Source organism: Theropithecus gelada, chromosome 2, assembly GCF_003255815.1.
Source record: "Theropithecus gelada isolate Dixy chromosome 2, Tgel_1.0, whole genome shotgun sequence".
In the NCBI taxonomy this organism is placed as follows: Eukaryota; Metazoa; Chordata; class Mammalia; order Primates; family Cercopithecidae; genus Theropithecus; species Theropithecus gelada.
The window spans coordinates 189,157,769-189,173,773 of NC_037669.1; the positions used below are offsets into that span (position 1 = coordinate 189,157,769).

At 40.7% G+C, this 16,005-nt stretch overlaps 1 protein-coding gene across 1 annotated transcript in view; it reads right to left on the reverse strand.

Annotated features, from left to right (window-relative positions):
• Positions 1-612: 612 nt before the first annotated feature.
• MB21D2 (Mab-21 domain containing 2) overlaps positions 613-16,005 on the reverse strand; it is a 119,391-nt gene continuing 103,998 nt past the window's right edge. Inside the window, exon 2 of the mRNA XM_025377840.1 lies at positions 613-3,450. Within this exon, the coding sequence (XP_025233625.1) occupies positions 2,186-3,450 (1,265 nt within the window). The 3' untranslated portion in view covers positions 613-2,185. The remainder of the gene's footprint in view (positions 3,451-16,005) is intronic.

Here is a 16,005-nt window from a genome sequence, read left to right on the forward strand (position 1 = left end):
GAGGGATAACGTTAGTGACGGGTTGATGGGTGCAGCAAACCACCCAGGACGTGTGTGTACCTATGTAACAAAACTGCACGTTCTGCGCATGTAACCCAGAACTTAAAGTATATGAAAAATAAATAAATACATAAATAAATAAAGATTGCATGATCGTTGTCAGTAGCAAAAGAATCCAAATGCTTTCGGTATCGGGGAGAGTGTATGTTTCTGTCCCGGCATTCCAACTTGGAACGCTGAGCATGGCCCTGACTGGAGCGGCTTACATCCTGTGTCCCTTGCTCATGTTGTGGCCAGGGAGATGCTTTGTGCAGATCGGCTTTTCCAATTATGATGCGTTTCCAGTGCTGGGGATGAAATCATTTCCTGAGAAGGACAAGGATCATGTGGAGGATTGACACTAGTAGTCAAACTGGAGAACGAGGAAGACTGAATGTTGGATTTCACTAGATGGACAACTGGTCTGAAAGGCACTAGCAAGCCCATGGCTGTATTTATTGAAAACTGCTGTTAGTATAATACTAATGAGAAAATATACTAATATATAAATATACTAATATAATACTAATAAGAAAATAATTCCCAGATTACAAACGAACAACAACAACAAAATTTCAAGGCCAGTATGTTTCCTTTTTTATTATTATTTTTGTGTTTGACTTAGATGGTTGAATGTTTTCATTTTCATTTATAAGCATTACATTAATTTCCATGCAAAAACCCAAGATCGCATATGTCTGATTTCAATTGGCCGAAATCCAACCCATGAGTTTGGACATTCAAGACCAAAATGAACACGCTGCTTGACCTTTCCATGAGTAGACATCATGGGTGTCCTTTGAAAGATCAGCAGGCCTCCTGACCTCTTAAACACCAGTTTGCCATGAGTCCATACGAAAACAGGGAGCCAATGCCTTACAGCACCGAAATCAGGCAAGTAACTTCATTCATGAAGACAGGACACCTCTAGACCAAGGATTGCACCCACAGATATTTCCTGGTTCCTGCTCTATAGCGACACCTGCTTTTGAACAAACGTGGTACCTTCTATTTGGGGATTATAAGTTCTTCCCGCCAGTTTTCCTCAAAACTCTCAGGAAGAGTTAGAGACTTTACCAAAAAAGCTTACCTCGACGACCCCAAAAGGAATAAATACAAAGGCACCTACTTTATCCAGTATGTATCTTCCCCAGCGTTAGATGGAGTCAACATGTATACAGCTTTAAAAACTTCTCTCAGTAAGACAGGAATCAGGAATATCAAAGAGGGTAAAACAGGACCCCACTATTGAAGGAGAACGAGGCAAATGCAAAGAAGCATTCCACTGATCGAGAGAAATGGGCAAAATGAAAAAATGATAGAATTTCAAGAGTGGTTGTTAATTTATACTGAAACACACTTTGCAGTTCTGACGATGGCAAAGATTAGTGCAAATAATAATTATAATGGTATGTTCTTTAACAGGATTTAAATAAGGCTTCAAATAATTACATATGCTAAAACTAACATTTGGAAACCGTAATTCTGTTTGGAAAACTCAAACACACCCTTCCAACCACCCAGTGTTCTCTGATTTGAGGACAATTACATTCAATGAAGTTGCTCCAAAACACAATTTGTAGTATTATCACTTTCAAAGTTTACATTGTTTGGTGGAAAAGGGGGAAGCTACTCTGGTCACTGGTCAAAATAAATAAATCCAGCTAACACGCCAGGTAGTTCCCAGGTTCATATGATTCTCAAATATCAGTAGTGGTGAAAGCTCGCAAAAGACAAAAGCAAAATAATAAAAATAATACAATAGAATCATTAAGCATCAGAGATTTGTTTCCTCATACCCATGAACAAATCTGCACCAAGCATGAAACAGAAAACAGCAAGAGGACTCATGGGCATTTTCATCTATGGCTCAAGATCTCCTTAAAAAGAAAAAAAACTCCAACAAACTAAAGAGCATGACAATAACTACAAAAAGTAAACAATGAAATCAGAAGCAGAATATGAAATAGTAATACACTGTTTCAGAGCCTGCACCATCCTGCAGAACCAGGAAACTTAAAATTTGTTCTTAACAAATCCAATCTAGGCTGGATATGTAAAAAACAGAAAGATAGCATCATAAACCAACACGACACATTATCAGAGTTTAAGAACCAGGAAAAAAAAAAAAAAAGTCAGCTAACACTCAGAAAAATTTGTCATCAATTCTGAAATGGGGCCTTGTGACATCGTCAGGATTGATAAAGACAGAGATGGACTTTCCCGGGTTCTCAGTCACTAGCTGCTGCAGTTTTTTTGCCAAACGGTCATCAGGCTGGTTGGGGTCCCCTCCGTCGGACTGTGGGGAGGGGATGCTGGTGGTGCTACCTCGCCTCTGGAGCTCCAGTGTCAGCCGGTTGGCTGCCTTGACATGCTCAATGGCAGTGCGCAAGTGCTCTGCCGGGTCTGAGCGCACAGAGGACAGCTTCCGGGCGTGAAGCATGACTGTCTCCTCAGACAGGTGTTCCAGCATGTTGCACTGAGGGATGAAATAATTGGGGCACATCTTGTTGACCAGACAGTGTTGCAGGTCATCGATGAGGCCCAGCAAAAAGTGGGCTGCATAGTCTTCTTGCGCCAAGTAGTTGGCAGGAAGTCTGTCGCAGGCCCAGAGCATCATGCTCCGCAGGTGATAGGGGCTAATAGCCTTGGGCCGGGACAGCAGTTTAATGATGATGGCTTTGCAGGCCTGATAGGCCTGCATGAGGCTGCTGGAGATGCACTTCTTCAACTGCACCTCGCTCCTGGCAAAGGACAGCCGCCATTCATTGTCCTTCTTACCCTTGTAGGAGCAAGCAGGCACCAAGTAAAACCCACTGATGACCTCTTCCTCAGTAATCTTCCCATCCCAAAAGTGGTTCTCCATGAGCCAGCTCTGGGCCACCGCAGGCCAACCTTTGAAAGATACCACAGGGACAATATCGTACAACATGCGGCTACTCCCTACACCCAGAATGATGGAGATGATGGTCCCATTTTTTTCTACCTTCTCCACCTTTGGCATCCCTCGCTGGGGTTTCTTCTGTATTTCTGATAGGACAATGCTGATAGAATCATAGAACCAGTCAGCCACTTTGGTAGGTGAGAAGAAGTAGTTGGTGGCACCATTGATGTGATCTACAATGGTGCAGCAGTCTTTCCATTTACTGATTGTCCCCTCATCAAAGAGCCGAAGGCTCAGCCAAGAGTGGCACAAGGCTGAGTGGCGCATGTCGAGTGTCACAGGCTGATTACGGTCATGCAGCTTGAGGGCTGGCACCAAGAGGGTAAAGTCCATATCATAGTCAGTCCCCCGGGCATAGACATTAAGCTCGTCTAAGTCCAGGTCCACCACGCCTTCCCGGACACCTCCAGAGAGCAACAGGTACTCATTAGCCACTGGAAGCTTTTGGTCCAGCTTTTGCACCATTCCTAGAAATAAAAAAGGGGAAAAAAAACAACATTATTATAGGAAGCACAGACATAAAGAGTCTTATGCATGAATACAGAATGTTTTGAGGTTCCAAGAACCAAAATTCATTATCAGTACAAAATCAGATCTCAGGCTGCTGCACAGATCTGGTCAACAGTACTTTTACACTAGTGCTAGAATCCACCCTTTTCCAAATGGAAGAATTATGATAGATTTTTCTCTCTTAGTGAAAAGCAGTATCATTTTCAATAATAAACCAGGGCCCTTCTTCCCCCAGTCATCATCTCAGTTAACGGAATTGCCATCCACTCAGTCGTGCAGACTGAAAACCTCAGTACATTTCAACTCTTTGCTGCCCTTCTACTGCCAAATCTTTTCCATGAAACCTCTGCCAGGGTTCTCACCTCCTTCCCTGTTCTCCATCTCTCCTGCCATCATAGGAGGTTCGGCCTTTTTTATCTCTTGCCAAAGCAGTTTTCCTTCCCCAGGCTCTTCGCACTTCACTTTTCGTTGTACCAGCAGTTCTCAGTGTGGGCTGGAGACATTTTCAGGGGTAATGAGTTCATAACTCTCTTTATAATAATACTAACACATTGTTTGACTTTTTTTTTAAGAGACAGGGTCTTGCTATGTTGCCCAGGCTGGTCTCAAATTCCTAGTCTCAAGCAATTCTCCTACCTCGTCTTCCCCAAGTGCTGGGATTACAGGCATGAGCCACCATGCCCAGTCTTGTTTGACTTTTTTACTGTGTTGCCATTGTACTAATGGCACAAAAACAACGGAGGATAAAACTCCCAGTGCTTTAGCAGCAGCCAAGACACTGATGCCAAACTGTACTAGCAGTCAGTAGAGTCTTTACCACTGACATGCATTAGCAATTGTTTTAAAAACCCAGTTTTACTTAAGAAAATCCTTGATGAAGAAAAATAAGTTATTTTATTGAATCTCAACCTTTGAGCCATTAGAAAGATTATTTTCCTAATAGTCTGTGTGAGGAAATGAAAGTAACCATAAGACCTCTCTTCCTTATACTGAAATGGGAAATCTGTTTTCAGGAAAAGCACTCACGTAACTGAGTTGTGAGCTGAACTAGCTTCTTTGTTCATGGAACACCACTTTTACTTTAAAGAACAATGGAAAACTATGGGCTATTTAGATTTGGGTATTTGGCAGACATTTGCTTCAAAAATGAACAAAATGAGCCTGGCTTCAAGGAAACTACTGACAATATTTATTGCCAATGATAAAACTGAAACTTCTAAGAGAAAATTAAATTTAGAAAATTCCGCACCATGAGCGTGACATCTTCCCGAATTGTATACGTTTCTGATTAAACTGGTGGTGATATTAACGAATGTGATTTCTGATGAGATTGTGAGTCCTTTTGAGAACCATGTCTCATGTATTAAGCAGGCATAGAAGACTCCGCGCATGCAGTAGGAACATAATTGAAGCTATGACTAAATGATAAGGGAACGAATGCATGAAATTAATAGGTGGATAGCATTAATAGATAGAATTAACATAAATACTTAAAGGCTAGACTTAAATGACTGTTCCATAAACAACATATACGTTTTCCCTCCTTCATTATATATGTGCTTATGCTTGATTATCTGACAAACTACCAGCATCATCCCGTGATTTATTTAACAGCGTTTCCCCAAAGATCATAAAGACCTACCACAAATGATTATAACATTTCATTATTCATTGTAATTCATAGTTTGCTCTTCATAGGACAATCCCAAATCAAATAAACCATATGCACGTGTTTTGTTACTATTATCGTTATACTCTGAATGTTTGTGCCCCCTACTCACATGTTGAAATCCCAACTTTCAATGTGATAGTATTAGGAGCTGGGGCCTCTAATAGGTGGTAGGTGATTAGGCGTGAGAGTGGAGCCCTCATGAGTGGGATTGGTAGCCTTATAAAAGAAACCTCAGAGCGCTTCCTCACCCCTTCTGCCATGTGAGGACACAGCGAGAAGACAGCCCTCTATGAACCAGGAAGCCGTCCCTCACCGGACAATGAATCTGCAGGCACCTTGATCTTGGCTTTCTTGACCTCCAGAATGGCGAGAAAGAAATCCCTGTTGTTTATAAGCTACTCAGTCTAGGTCCTTTGATATAACAGCCTGAATGAACTAAGACAATTATACTTTAAAATTTAACGCTCATTTATTAAATTGTGCTCTTTTTCACTCTTTAAAATCCTATTTTCCAAACCACATGAACCATGAAAAAGTCTTTTATTTAGTACCATTTCCTTACACACAGAAATATGGCACGTTATCATTTTCTTTTTAAAACCGTAAGTTAGCCAACATTATAGTGTCAACAATTCACCAGAAAGAACATCCAGCAAACCTGACTTCTTGGCTGTTTCTCACACTATCTGCACTGTGATACGGCATCCAGGTCCCTCTTCAATAAAGGACTTATCCCAGCTGCTTAAATGCTATCCCTTAAGGATTGTCTCAGCTGCAGAAGGCCGTCTTCACCAGGTCAGGTCCTGTGGCTGGGATGGGGGTTGCACGTGCACATCCAGTAAATGATTGGTGTGAGAGTGTCCCAGCTCAGGATACTCTGAAGGGCCATTCAAACTGAGTTCCCAGTGGGGTTGGCTGTGGCGAATGATGCGCCTGCAGGGAAGCTCAGCTTCTCCTACTTGAACCTGCTTTCTTCGCCACTTCGACAGGTGTAGATCCCAAGGGTGCTGCCTCATAAACGTCCTAACTCCATTTCGGAGGCTGCTTCCTGAGAAACCCAGCATACTAAATACTATCTAAGCAAAACAGAAGATACTACCTACTACCCAAGCAAAAACTGTCTTCAGCATGGAAAATATGTTTTCTTTTTAAGCCAAAATTAATCTGGATTGAGAGTTCTTATAAATGCCAAGACAAAGATCCGTTTCTCAAATGTCATTATCTTTTAATATTAACCTCATCTTTGCCAGGTAAGGAAATACTACCACCCTACGTTTTGGTTATTGCTTTAAAGGATAAAATTGATTTCTCAGATTCAGGTCAGGTTGTGAAAATCATTTTCATTATTTTATGAACTCACATGTCAGAACAGTCAGTTTCAGTGAGATATATTTGATAATGAAACAGTGTACTCTTCATTATTTCAAACATTCTTTCATTCTAGCATTTAGAATACCATAAATATACATGAGAAACACTGTGAAATGCTGTGTTGTGGTTAGTAAATAAGATCTGAATCTATTAAAGCTATATTGTTATTTGAGTACCACACTGTTGCCTCCTCTTAGGCACAACTAACTCAAAATCCTGTGTATCCTTTTGTCCTGGACAGAAGAAAACTGGTTTTGAGCCCACCAGCTAAGACTTGTCTATCTAATCAGGGTAACTTGTGCATTAACAACCTAGAGATAATCTGTCTACAAAAGTGCCACTGAATTTTGCCTTGGATTGTCACAATTCTGTTTGGAGAGTCTTGGGTAAGCCATAGCTAAAACTCCCTTCTGCCCTCTGCTGGATATAAGAAGTTTTAATGTGTTTTCACTTGTCAATATATACACTAGAAAATTCCTGACAATGATAAAATATTCTCTTTCCTCCCAACTGATGCTTATGCATCTCGTTAAAATGTTGATCCTTTATTCAAAGGAGTCAACATCAAGTATTTGGCTAAATTCTAATTTTCAGGAGGTAGGGTAATTTTGAACACTTCTTATTCCTTTTAAAGTGAAGAAAGCCCTTTAGCAGCAGAAAGAATACTGCAGACACACATTTACTAAGCCCCTAGAAGTTAGAAACAAAGTCCCTAAGGCCACACTGTTCCAGAAGCTAATCCCTTCTTACATCCACATTTCCATGTAGCCTCCCTGAGCGCATTAGTCTGCAATTTTACAAACGATACGGTAACACAACTGGAGCCTTCCCCAGCGTTATACAAGCCCAAATGTCTTCCTTGAAAACTTTCCTGGGCTAAGTTTAAGTGAAAATGAGCTGACATCAGCTATCATGGCAGATGGGTTGCCATGCAACCAAAACACAGGGCTGGAAGGGAAAAAGACAGAGGAGGGAAGCATTTCAACTGTACGCTTTGGCTGTACGGATCAGTTCCAACAAGTGCCATCTCTGCAATGATCCAAGGTTTTTTGTGTAATTATGGGAGGATAAGATCGAGTGACCCTGGCTGTTTAGCTGTGAGATTATCCAAAGGCAGGCGTGGGAACAAAAGGAAGATGCACATACACCACTGAGCTTGTTAGCAGCAAAACAAAAAAAGAAGGATAGAGGATAGCTAGTCCCTTGGGTGGGCCTCTTCTTTTCATGGAGGCACTGGCACATGCCTGCTCTTAAGTAAAACTGCCACTCAACCTCCTTTCCTGTGATTCTCCATTTCTTGGTTTTGATATATTTCAGAGTTTTTACTTAAGAATATCTTAATAGTACCCTTTTATATAGATACTCAGGTCCCAAATTTAAGGAATGTGTTTCATGTCATGCTTTCAGTTATCTGCTGATTATCTTTAGAATATCAAGTGAAAAATGGAACTCTGTCCCTGACTTCTTTATGTTCTAGTGAATAAAACTATATCATATTCCACTAAACTGAAATTGCAAACCTTCATCATGCAAACATATAATGCCAGATTGCTAATACTAGAGCACAAAGACTAAGTATCATTTCTTGTTGTCTTTACAACCCCACTCCAGTAAGTCTGTGAAAGCTCAAATAGAGAGTTCAAGAAATACTAAGTAGATAAGTCAAAATAGTACTTGTATAGATTTCTTTAAAACACACACACACACACACATTTGAAGGGAGATTTATAAAAAGTAAAATTTTTATGTCTTATAATTAAAGTTACAAAATTAGATAAATTTTATTTTTATATACTTTTGAAAATATATATATATATATGCCTGAATATCTCAGTAATATTCATTGTTTCATATAAAAGAGCTTCCTTTTTTGGCTCCAACTCATGTAGCACACACCAGTAACAAACAGTGTCTTATTCCGGCAATGGGTTTTAATGGGAGGAAAGGTATAGGGTGGGATGATGTTGACAAAGTCCTTCTTTGATTCTGATGCATCCCCTAGGATAAGTCTCCTTGGTTGACAATAAACAATATAAAATCTTCCTATAAAAATATTATGGTTTATGTTTCCAGGGCGGAAGTATTTTCGTCAAACTTACTTGACATTCTGAGAAACATCTGAGAAGTGGGCATGGCCACCTTTTTCTAAGAAAGTCACTCATCTATGAAATACTTAATGACCCCAGTTGGAAAAGGTTTTAGGCCTTTCCTCGTTCATGCCCAGAAATCATCTCTCTGAAGAAAAAACTGGTTCCAAGAAGAGAAATCACTCATTCGGGGTCATACGGCCTTAGTGACAGACTACCAGCATTGTTGCATTCCAACATTTGTGCGAAGATCAGAATGGCACATACGTACTGATCTCCCCACGACAATGCACAGTGGCTTCAGGGGGAAGCAGCAGACGTCTCAGGGCAACGTGCCGGCTTTGCATTTTTATTGGTCAAATCTTTAGCGGGACCTGGGACAAATGGCAGAACATGTCTGACCATCCACACTTATCATAAGGAAGAAGGGGCCTGGCTTGCCTTGAGAGAGCCATTAGTATTCCCAAATAGACTGTGAGACCCTGGAAATACAGAAGACAAAAATGGAGCTTTCCAGTTTTTCAGTAATATTCTGAGTTATTAGTACTCACAATTATAGTATGTTTTATATGTCAAAGAGTCTGTTTTATTTTGCATAATTTGAGACAACTGCATATAATCTTACTTTTTAGAAAACTGATTAATTCACATATGGTAATGGCAATGCCCTACTGACCAAACTCTCTCTCTATATATATACACATAGTAAGAGGGCTGATTCAAAAGATGTCTCTCAAAGGAGTCTTTCTTTGTATTTCCCCATTTTGATACTGATATGTATGCAAGAACATTGGACTCAAGACAGGCTTGGGCTTGGATCCTGGGCTTGTCATTTACTATTTAAGTGAGGCTGACAAATTAACCTCTCTAAGCAATTCTTTATCTATTAAAAAACAAACAAATTGATGAAAAGTAAGTAAATGCATATAAAAACCCACCCTTACAGGATTGCGATGAAATGTCTAAGCACATCGTCGATATTTAGCTCATTTTCCCCATATGTTCTTCCCTTTTCCTACCACACATAAAACTGGAAGAGCAAATAACGCAGATTCCACAGAGTTATTTCAAAGGTTTAATTAAACAAGATAATCTATTTAAAGCCTCTAGCACATGCAAGGCACACAAAACATGTCAGAAGAAGGGAAATGAATGAAGTATTTTCTCTCCCCCGGCTTTACCAAGACTGATGCTAGCCAAGGCTGCTTTCTCTGAGTGGATGCCATCGTGTGGCACGACACACAGGGTGGCAGGCAGAGGGCAGGCTGCATTCTAGCTCTTTCTTGTCCTCTCACCCAGGTATCCCACGGAATGAACACCCTGTACATCCTAGTGGAGGGTCTTGACCTGAACTCGTAAGTTAGCACTTTCGACACCTACTGTCATTGTGAGCTGTGTTTGTGGTATATCTTTCCTCCTAAACAAGATAACAATACACAATCATCCCTTGGTCCCAGGAATGCCTACATATGCCGAAACGTGTGCATACTCAAGTCCCATGGCTGACCTTGTGGAATCCGCTTACACAACAAGTTGGTCCTCTAAGTAGGTTTCATATCCTTTTCAAATAGTATATTTTCAATCCGCATTTGATTGAAAAATAGCCACCTATAAGTGGACCTGTGCAGCTCAAACCTGTGTTGTTCAAGGGTCAACTGTGAAGCATCTGGCACAGTAACTCACAAAAAGGCATGGCAAATGAAAGATCCTATCTTAGGCGACATCTATAACCTCCTTGTGGTCAAGATTTTTTTGCTGCATTGCTAGTGTAGACTTTAGATTAGAAGGCACCTGTTTTTTGTGTGTACCATTTCTTTCAATCAACTTGAATATCTCATTAACCATAACCTAGGATTATGGAATTTGCTGCACAATAGAATATGAAATCCTGTCAGCATATGTGTATAAAAGTGTTTACTAATAATCTAAAAGACGGGAAGAAAAAAATGCCTCTCTAATCTTCCATTATTTTCCTTCTTAAAAATTAAAACTGAAGGTCTTAAAAATGGGTGGGCTTTGTCAAAGTCTTACAAGCTATTTTAAACAGAATGAACATGAGTTAGACCTGGATTCAAGTCCAATTCATTCATGCCAACATCAACCACTGTGGACCTTGGTTTCCTTAAACAAAATTGTAGAATAACAACTGGTACAAGTTTGTTGGGTGGTCATGGGAATAAAATGAGAAAATGCACAACAAATTACTTAGTGTGTGGTTTTGTGCTTAGTTGGTAATCAGTAAACAGGGGTTGCTGGCACATGCATACACATACCAATATATTATCAATATTTTTTTTCCCATCAACTAAGTCCTGACCTTTCTTTCTTTTTAGTACTTAGGATAGTTTAAGAACTCATGGTTTTTGCCATTCAGAACTTACCGGCAAGACTCAAAAGAGAGTCGTATTAGCCCTACCTAGCAGCTTCCCAAAGTCACAATAGGGTACAAAAGTTACAGATTAACATTTTATAGGAATGGTGTTCGCTTGAGAAGGCTCATTCTTGAAAGGCCAAAAAGAAAAAAAGTGAAAAGCAAGAGTAATGCCAATATGGTGTCAAACAGCTACGTAAGGATACAGAAATGTATCAGGGATGACCACGTTCATGCTCCCCTGCTCTTCACAAGAACCCACAAGCTTGTGATGGAGATGTTCAGAACGAAGTCAACTGTACCCCATCACTGACCCTTTGCCCGGGACCAGCTGGGTCTGGTTTCCATTCCTTTCTCACTTGGAGATGTATACGTAAACATCTCAAATTACTCCGTATACATAAACATCTTAATTACTCCGAAACTGGAAAGCTGTGTTTAATTGGGGAGGAGAAGGGGGAAGTCTACATTTTAGAAGAAAAATAATGAAGTAGGCCAAGTCCAAGAAATTGCAACAAAGATCAAGATAGGATTCAAACCTCAGATTTTACTTATTCACGCAGTAAGTATGAGCCGTCTCCGATGAGCCAGTATTGTGCTAGACACTGAAGAGACAAAGGTGAAGAGAAACACACCACCCCCACTGCAGAATGCTGATTATTTAGTGAGAAAGCCAAGTGTTAACTGTATCAATCAGGATGGGTGAAGTTACGCTGAGTAACAAAGCTAATACCTCAATGACCCGAAACAACCAAGTTTTATTTTTCACTCACACTAGATGACCCTCAAGGGTGAGTGGGACAGGAGGGATTGGGGGTGCTTTTCTTTCCTTCATCGAGGACCCAGATGGGTAGAGCAAGCCATGTCTAGAAAGAACTTCACAGTCACTCTACTGGAGGAAAAGAAGGTTCTAGAAGTTCTCTTTTTGGCAGTTAAATGCTCTGGCATGGAAATGACGTACATCATTTTCATACACAAATCATTGGTCAAACCAGTCACATGGTCCCATCCACACCCATGAAAGCACGCACAATTTCTACCGCATGCTGGGAGAACTGGGAATCTGCGACATGCAGCATGAACAGCTCCCACACTAATCAGATAATTACACACGAATCAACATATGATTAGAAACTGAGATAACAGCACTGAAGGAAATGAATAAGGTCCTAGCCAAAACGCATAACAGGAATAGGAGGAGTGAAAATTGTTTAGCCTGAAAAACAGAAAATTCAAAAAGGCTATGAGAGCCATCTTCAAATACCTGATAAGTTGTGCTAGTAAAGGAGAAATGGAATTTACCCATATGGTTTCGCTGAGTAGAACATACAGAGAAACGTTTTCAGTGTAATGTTGTGTACTCATTCATCCGGCAGAATTTTCTAGCAATGCTGCCTGTGGAGGCAGTACCTTTCCTATCCCAAGAGAGGATCAATCAGAATCTTCAGCAGGGATGGAGTCTCAGTATAGATGTCTTCCGAGGTGGCTGCCCATCCCAAGAACCTACTACTTAAGACAGACAACTGTAACGTAGACTTCTAGAGCCACCTATGACCATCCAGGGTGGGCCCAGTCACGGTGGCTGTAAGAAGACCATACTCTGAGCATTACACCCAAAGGCTGGATGCCGCCCTTCCTTCTCATCTGGCCTACCCTATGTCATTTGTAACCTGCAGCCCTGCTGCTGTCACATCCTCCAGTCGACTTCACCAACTTTACAAAGAGATAACTAGCACTAGCAATGACACACATAACAGCAAAAGAAGAGCTGAATTTATAGTACACGTTTGAAGTACATGCATCTCATGACAAGGACTCTCTAAGAAGGGCACAAACATTCATGCCACTACCATGCACTAAGGCACAGGCTGAATGCTTTACCTGTGTCATCTTGTTCAATCTTCTTGGCCCTTTCAAGTGGGCAATAGTGTCCCCCCTACTCCTTTTTTTAATGAGATGGAGTCTCGCTCTGTCACCAGGCTAAAGTGCAGTGGCGCAATCTCGGCTCACTGCAACCTCCATCTCCCGGGTTCAAGTGATTCTCCTGTCTCATCCTCCCAAGTAGCTGGGACTACAGGTGTGCACCACCACGTCTGGCTAATTTTTGTATTTTTAGTAGAGACGGGGTTTCACCACATTGGCTAGGACGGTCTGGATCTTTTGACCTCGTGATCCACCTGCCTAGGCTTCCCAAAGTGCTGGGATTACAGGTGTGAGCCACCATGCCCAGCCTAGTGTCCCCATTTTACAGATAAGAAAATTAAGAAAAATAGCAGCCAAATAAATTGTTTATGGCCATGATAGCTGACCTGGGATCCAAATTCAAGTTGATCCTATGCTGCTTTCCTGTATTAAATGGGCTTTCCTAGGAGAGAATAAACAACGTAATACCTTGGGCCTTTAGAACTGCCACATAAACAGTATAGGAAACAGTAAATAGAAATTTATTTCTCCATCCAAAAATGGAACAAATTCTATTTTGGAGTAAACAGATTTCTAGAGCAGATTAAAGACGACTTTAGTCATCTCTGAGGAATAAAGTATATGAGCAAATGGGTCAAGGATCACAGGAAAGAGATGATTATAAATGACATTATGAAAAGATACTTAGTGCTGAGACACAGCTATGTGTGTGCACACGTGTGCGTGTGTGTGTGTTGCATACTTAGCTCTTGGACAACTTTCAAAGAACATTCCACCAGTGTTTTAATCACAACGGCATCCTTGAAATTCTTTCAGGCTCCCAGGACAAACTCTGAAAATATTCCCACGTATTCAGATGCGTAGTCTAAGATGTTATTTTAACCCAACATCAGAGCCTTCATTTGAAGGTCATACCCCCTAAGTTTCTACTACGAGATTGAGGAGGCTGGTGGAGGTAGCCAGGAACACGATTGCCAAAAACATACTAACCACAAGGCCAGGAGCTTTTACTGAACTCTGAGGCAAGAAAGTCTTTTCCCTTTACGGACACAGCAGTATCTATCACGGTCACATTATGTCTCTGTACAAAACTCTTATCAGGCACACTGAGATATGCAGAAAGAAACAAAGAATTCTGTGTCTTCTCTAAAAACAAAAACTGGTATCCATCGAACTGTGATAAGGGATTATGCTCCTTGTGACCAGCACCCTAAAAAAATGTGTCACTATCCATGTAAAAGCGACCCTGAATCGGTGATCTACAATACACATTCGAATTTGCTAAATTAGCTTAAAAATGATCCCAATTTATATAAAGAAGCCTCCTCCAAAGGACTTACAATCTATCATTGGCTAGTCAAAGAAGACCCTGTCTTACTTTAGACAAGTTTACTAACTTGTTTTACTGTTTACTTTAGAAACTTTCAAACATATACACTGGTAGGTATAACAGTATAATAAATTCCCACATATCCATCATGTTTGCCATTCTTATTTCATTTATCCTATTTTTTTTGCCTAATATGTTAAGGTAAATCCCAGACAATCTATAATTTTACCCATAAACAACACTTTCTCAGTTAGACAAAGACATTTGTCTAAAGACTTTTTAAGTATAATCACCACTCTCATATATAAACAAAATTAATAATAGTTCCTTGTTATTACAGACCTCACTTGAATTTACATTGTTCCTAATATATGAGTACGCGTGTGTGTGTGCGCACACACACATGCATGTATGTGGCTTTGTTGATATCCTGCCCTGTGTCCCCTGCCCATCCCTGGGTCCACTTGCAGCTGTGACAGGCAGTCCCCCAGATGTTCCCAGTCCCTCTCCTCAAGTGCCAGTGACTCTGCCCCTTTGCCTAAAGGCAACCTCTCTCCAGCCACTGCCAGGAAGTGCAGGGGAGTTAATGCAAGAGAACCGACACCATTGGGGCAACTGTCAACCAGTGGGGCAGAATCAGTAGATAAATGCCCTGGCTTCCCCAGACTCTGTGGGCGATTCTATATTGGGTTCTACACAACCTCGCAGATTAACCCGTTCAATTGCTCATTAATAGACAGAATCTTTATTGGCTTCTCTCCCTTCTGTCTCAATGGCTCTGTTCCCTCACTCCTCTTTCTTTGTGTCACCTCCCAAGTGAACCACCACAGCAAAGTAATTGTTGTTTCTGGAACTGTAGTGGTTGGGGGGTGTAAATCAGGGACAGACAGGCTCATGTCTGTTAATAATTCTTAATGAAATTATATTTCATATGGACAACTGGCCATGAGCCTGGAAGCCTAAGTTGATGATAAGGGATTACTTGCTCCTTCCCACAACCAGTTATAGATCCATTACATGTCTTATAAAACTAGATCTGAGAACAATTCTCAAAAACAGTTCATTAGCCTTCTCAGAGCAGCAAGCTTGCTTTTCTGTGCATTTACAGCTGGCATCTTCCCTATTATTTCTTGCTTTGTTGTTATCTCAATTCTCACTTCCCAAGGGACATTTTTAAGACCTCTGGAAAGCTTTGGAGAGGTGAAAATCCATATATTCTTCAGATACAGGCATTTTTTCCCTTAAATTCCAAAGAGAACAATGGGGATTAAGGTTGGGGAAGGTGAATTAAAAAAAAGAACTCACTCCAAGAACCAACCTTCAGAGTGGAGTTTTGTTCAAACAGACTCACCTTACTCATACGTAAAAGCCTCAAGCCAAATTTAAAGACCAAAACGACGTTTCTCTTTCAGCCTCTGTTGATGATTATTCCGTCTCTATTCCTCTAAATTGTACAGAAATAATTCTAAATGATATGTTTAGTCTCTTTGTTCAATCACCTTTTGTCCGTACTTTCTTTTGTGTGTGTTTGGTTTTTTGGGGGGTTTTTTGCATTATTATTATTATTATTATTATTATTTTGGAGATGGAGTCTCACTCTGTTGCCCAGGCTGAAGTGCAGTGGCACGATCTTGGCTCACTGAAACCTCTGATTCCCAGGTTCAAGCAATTCTCCTGCCTCAGTCTCCCAAGTAGCTGGGATTACAGACGTGCGCCACCACACCCGGCTAATTTTTGTATTTTTCGTAGAGACAGGGT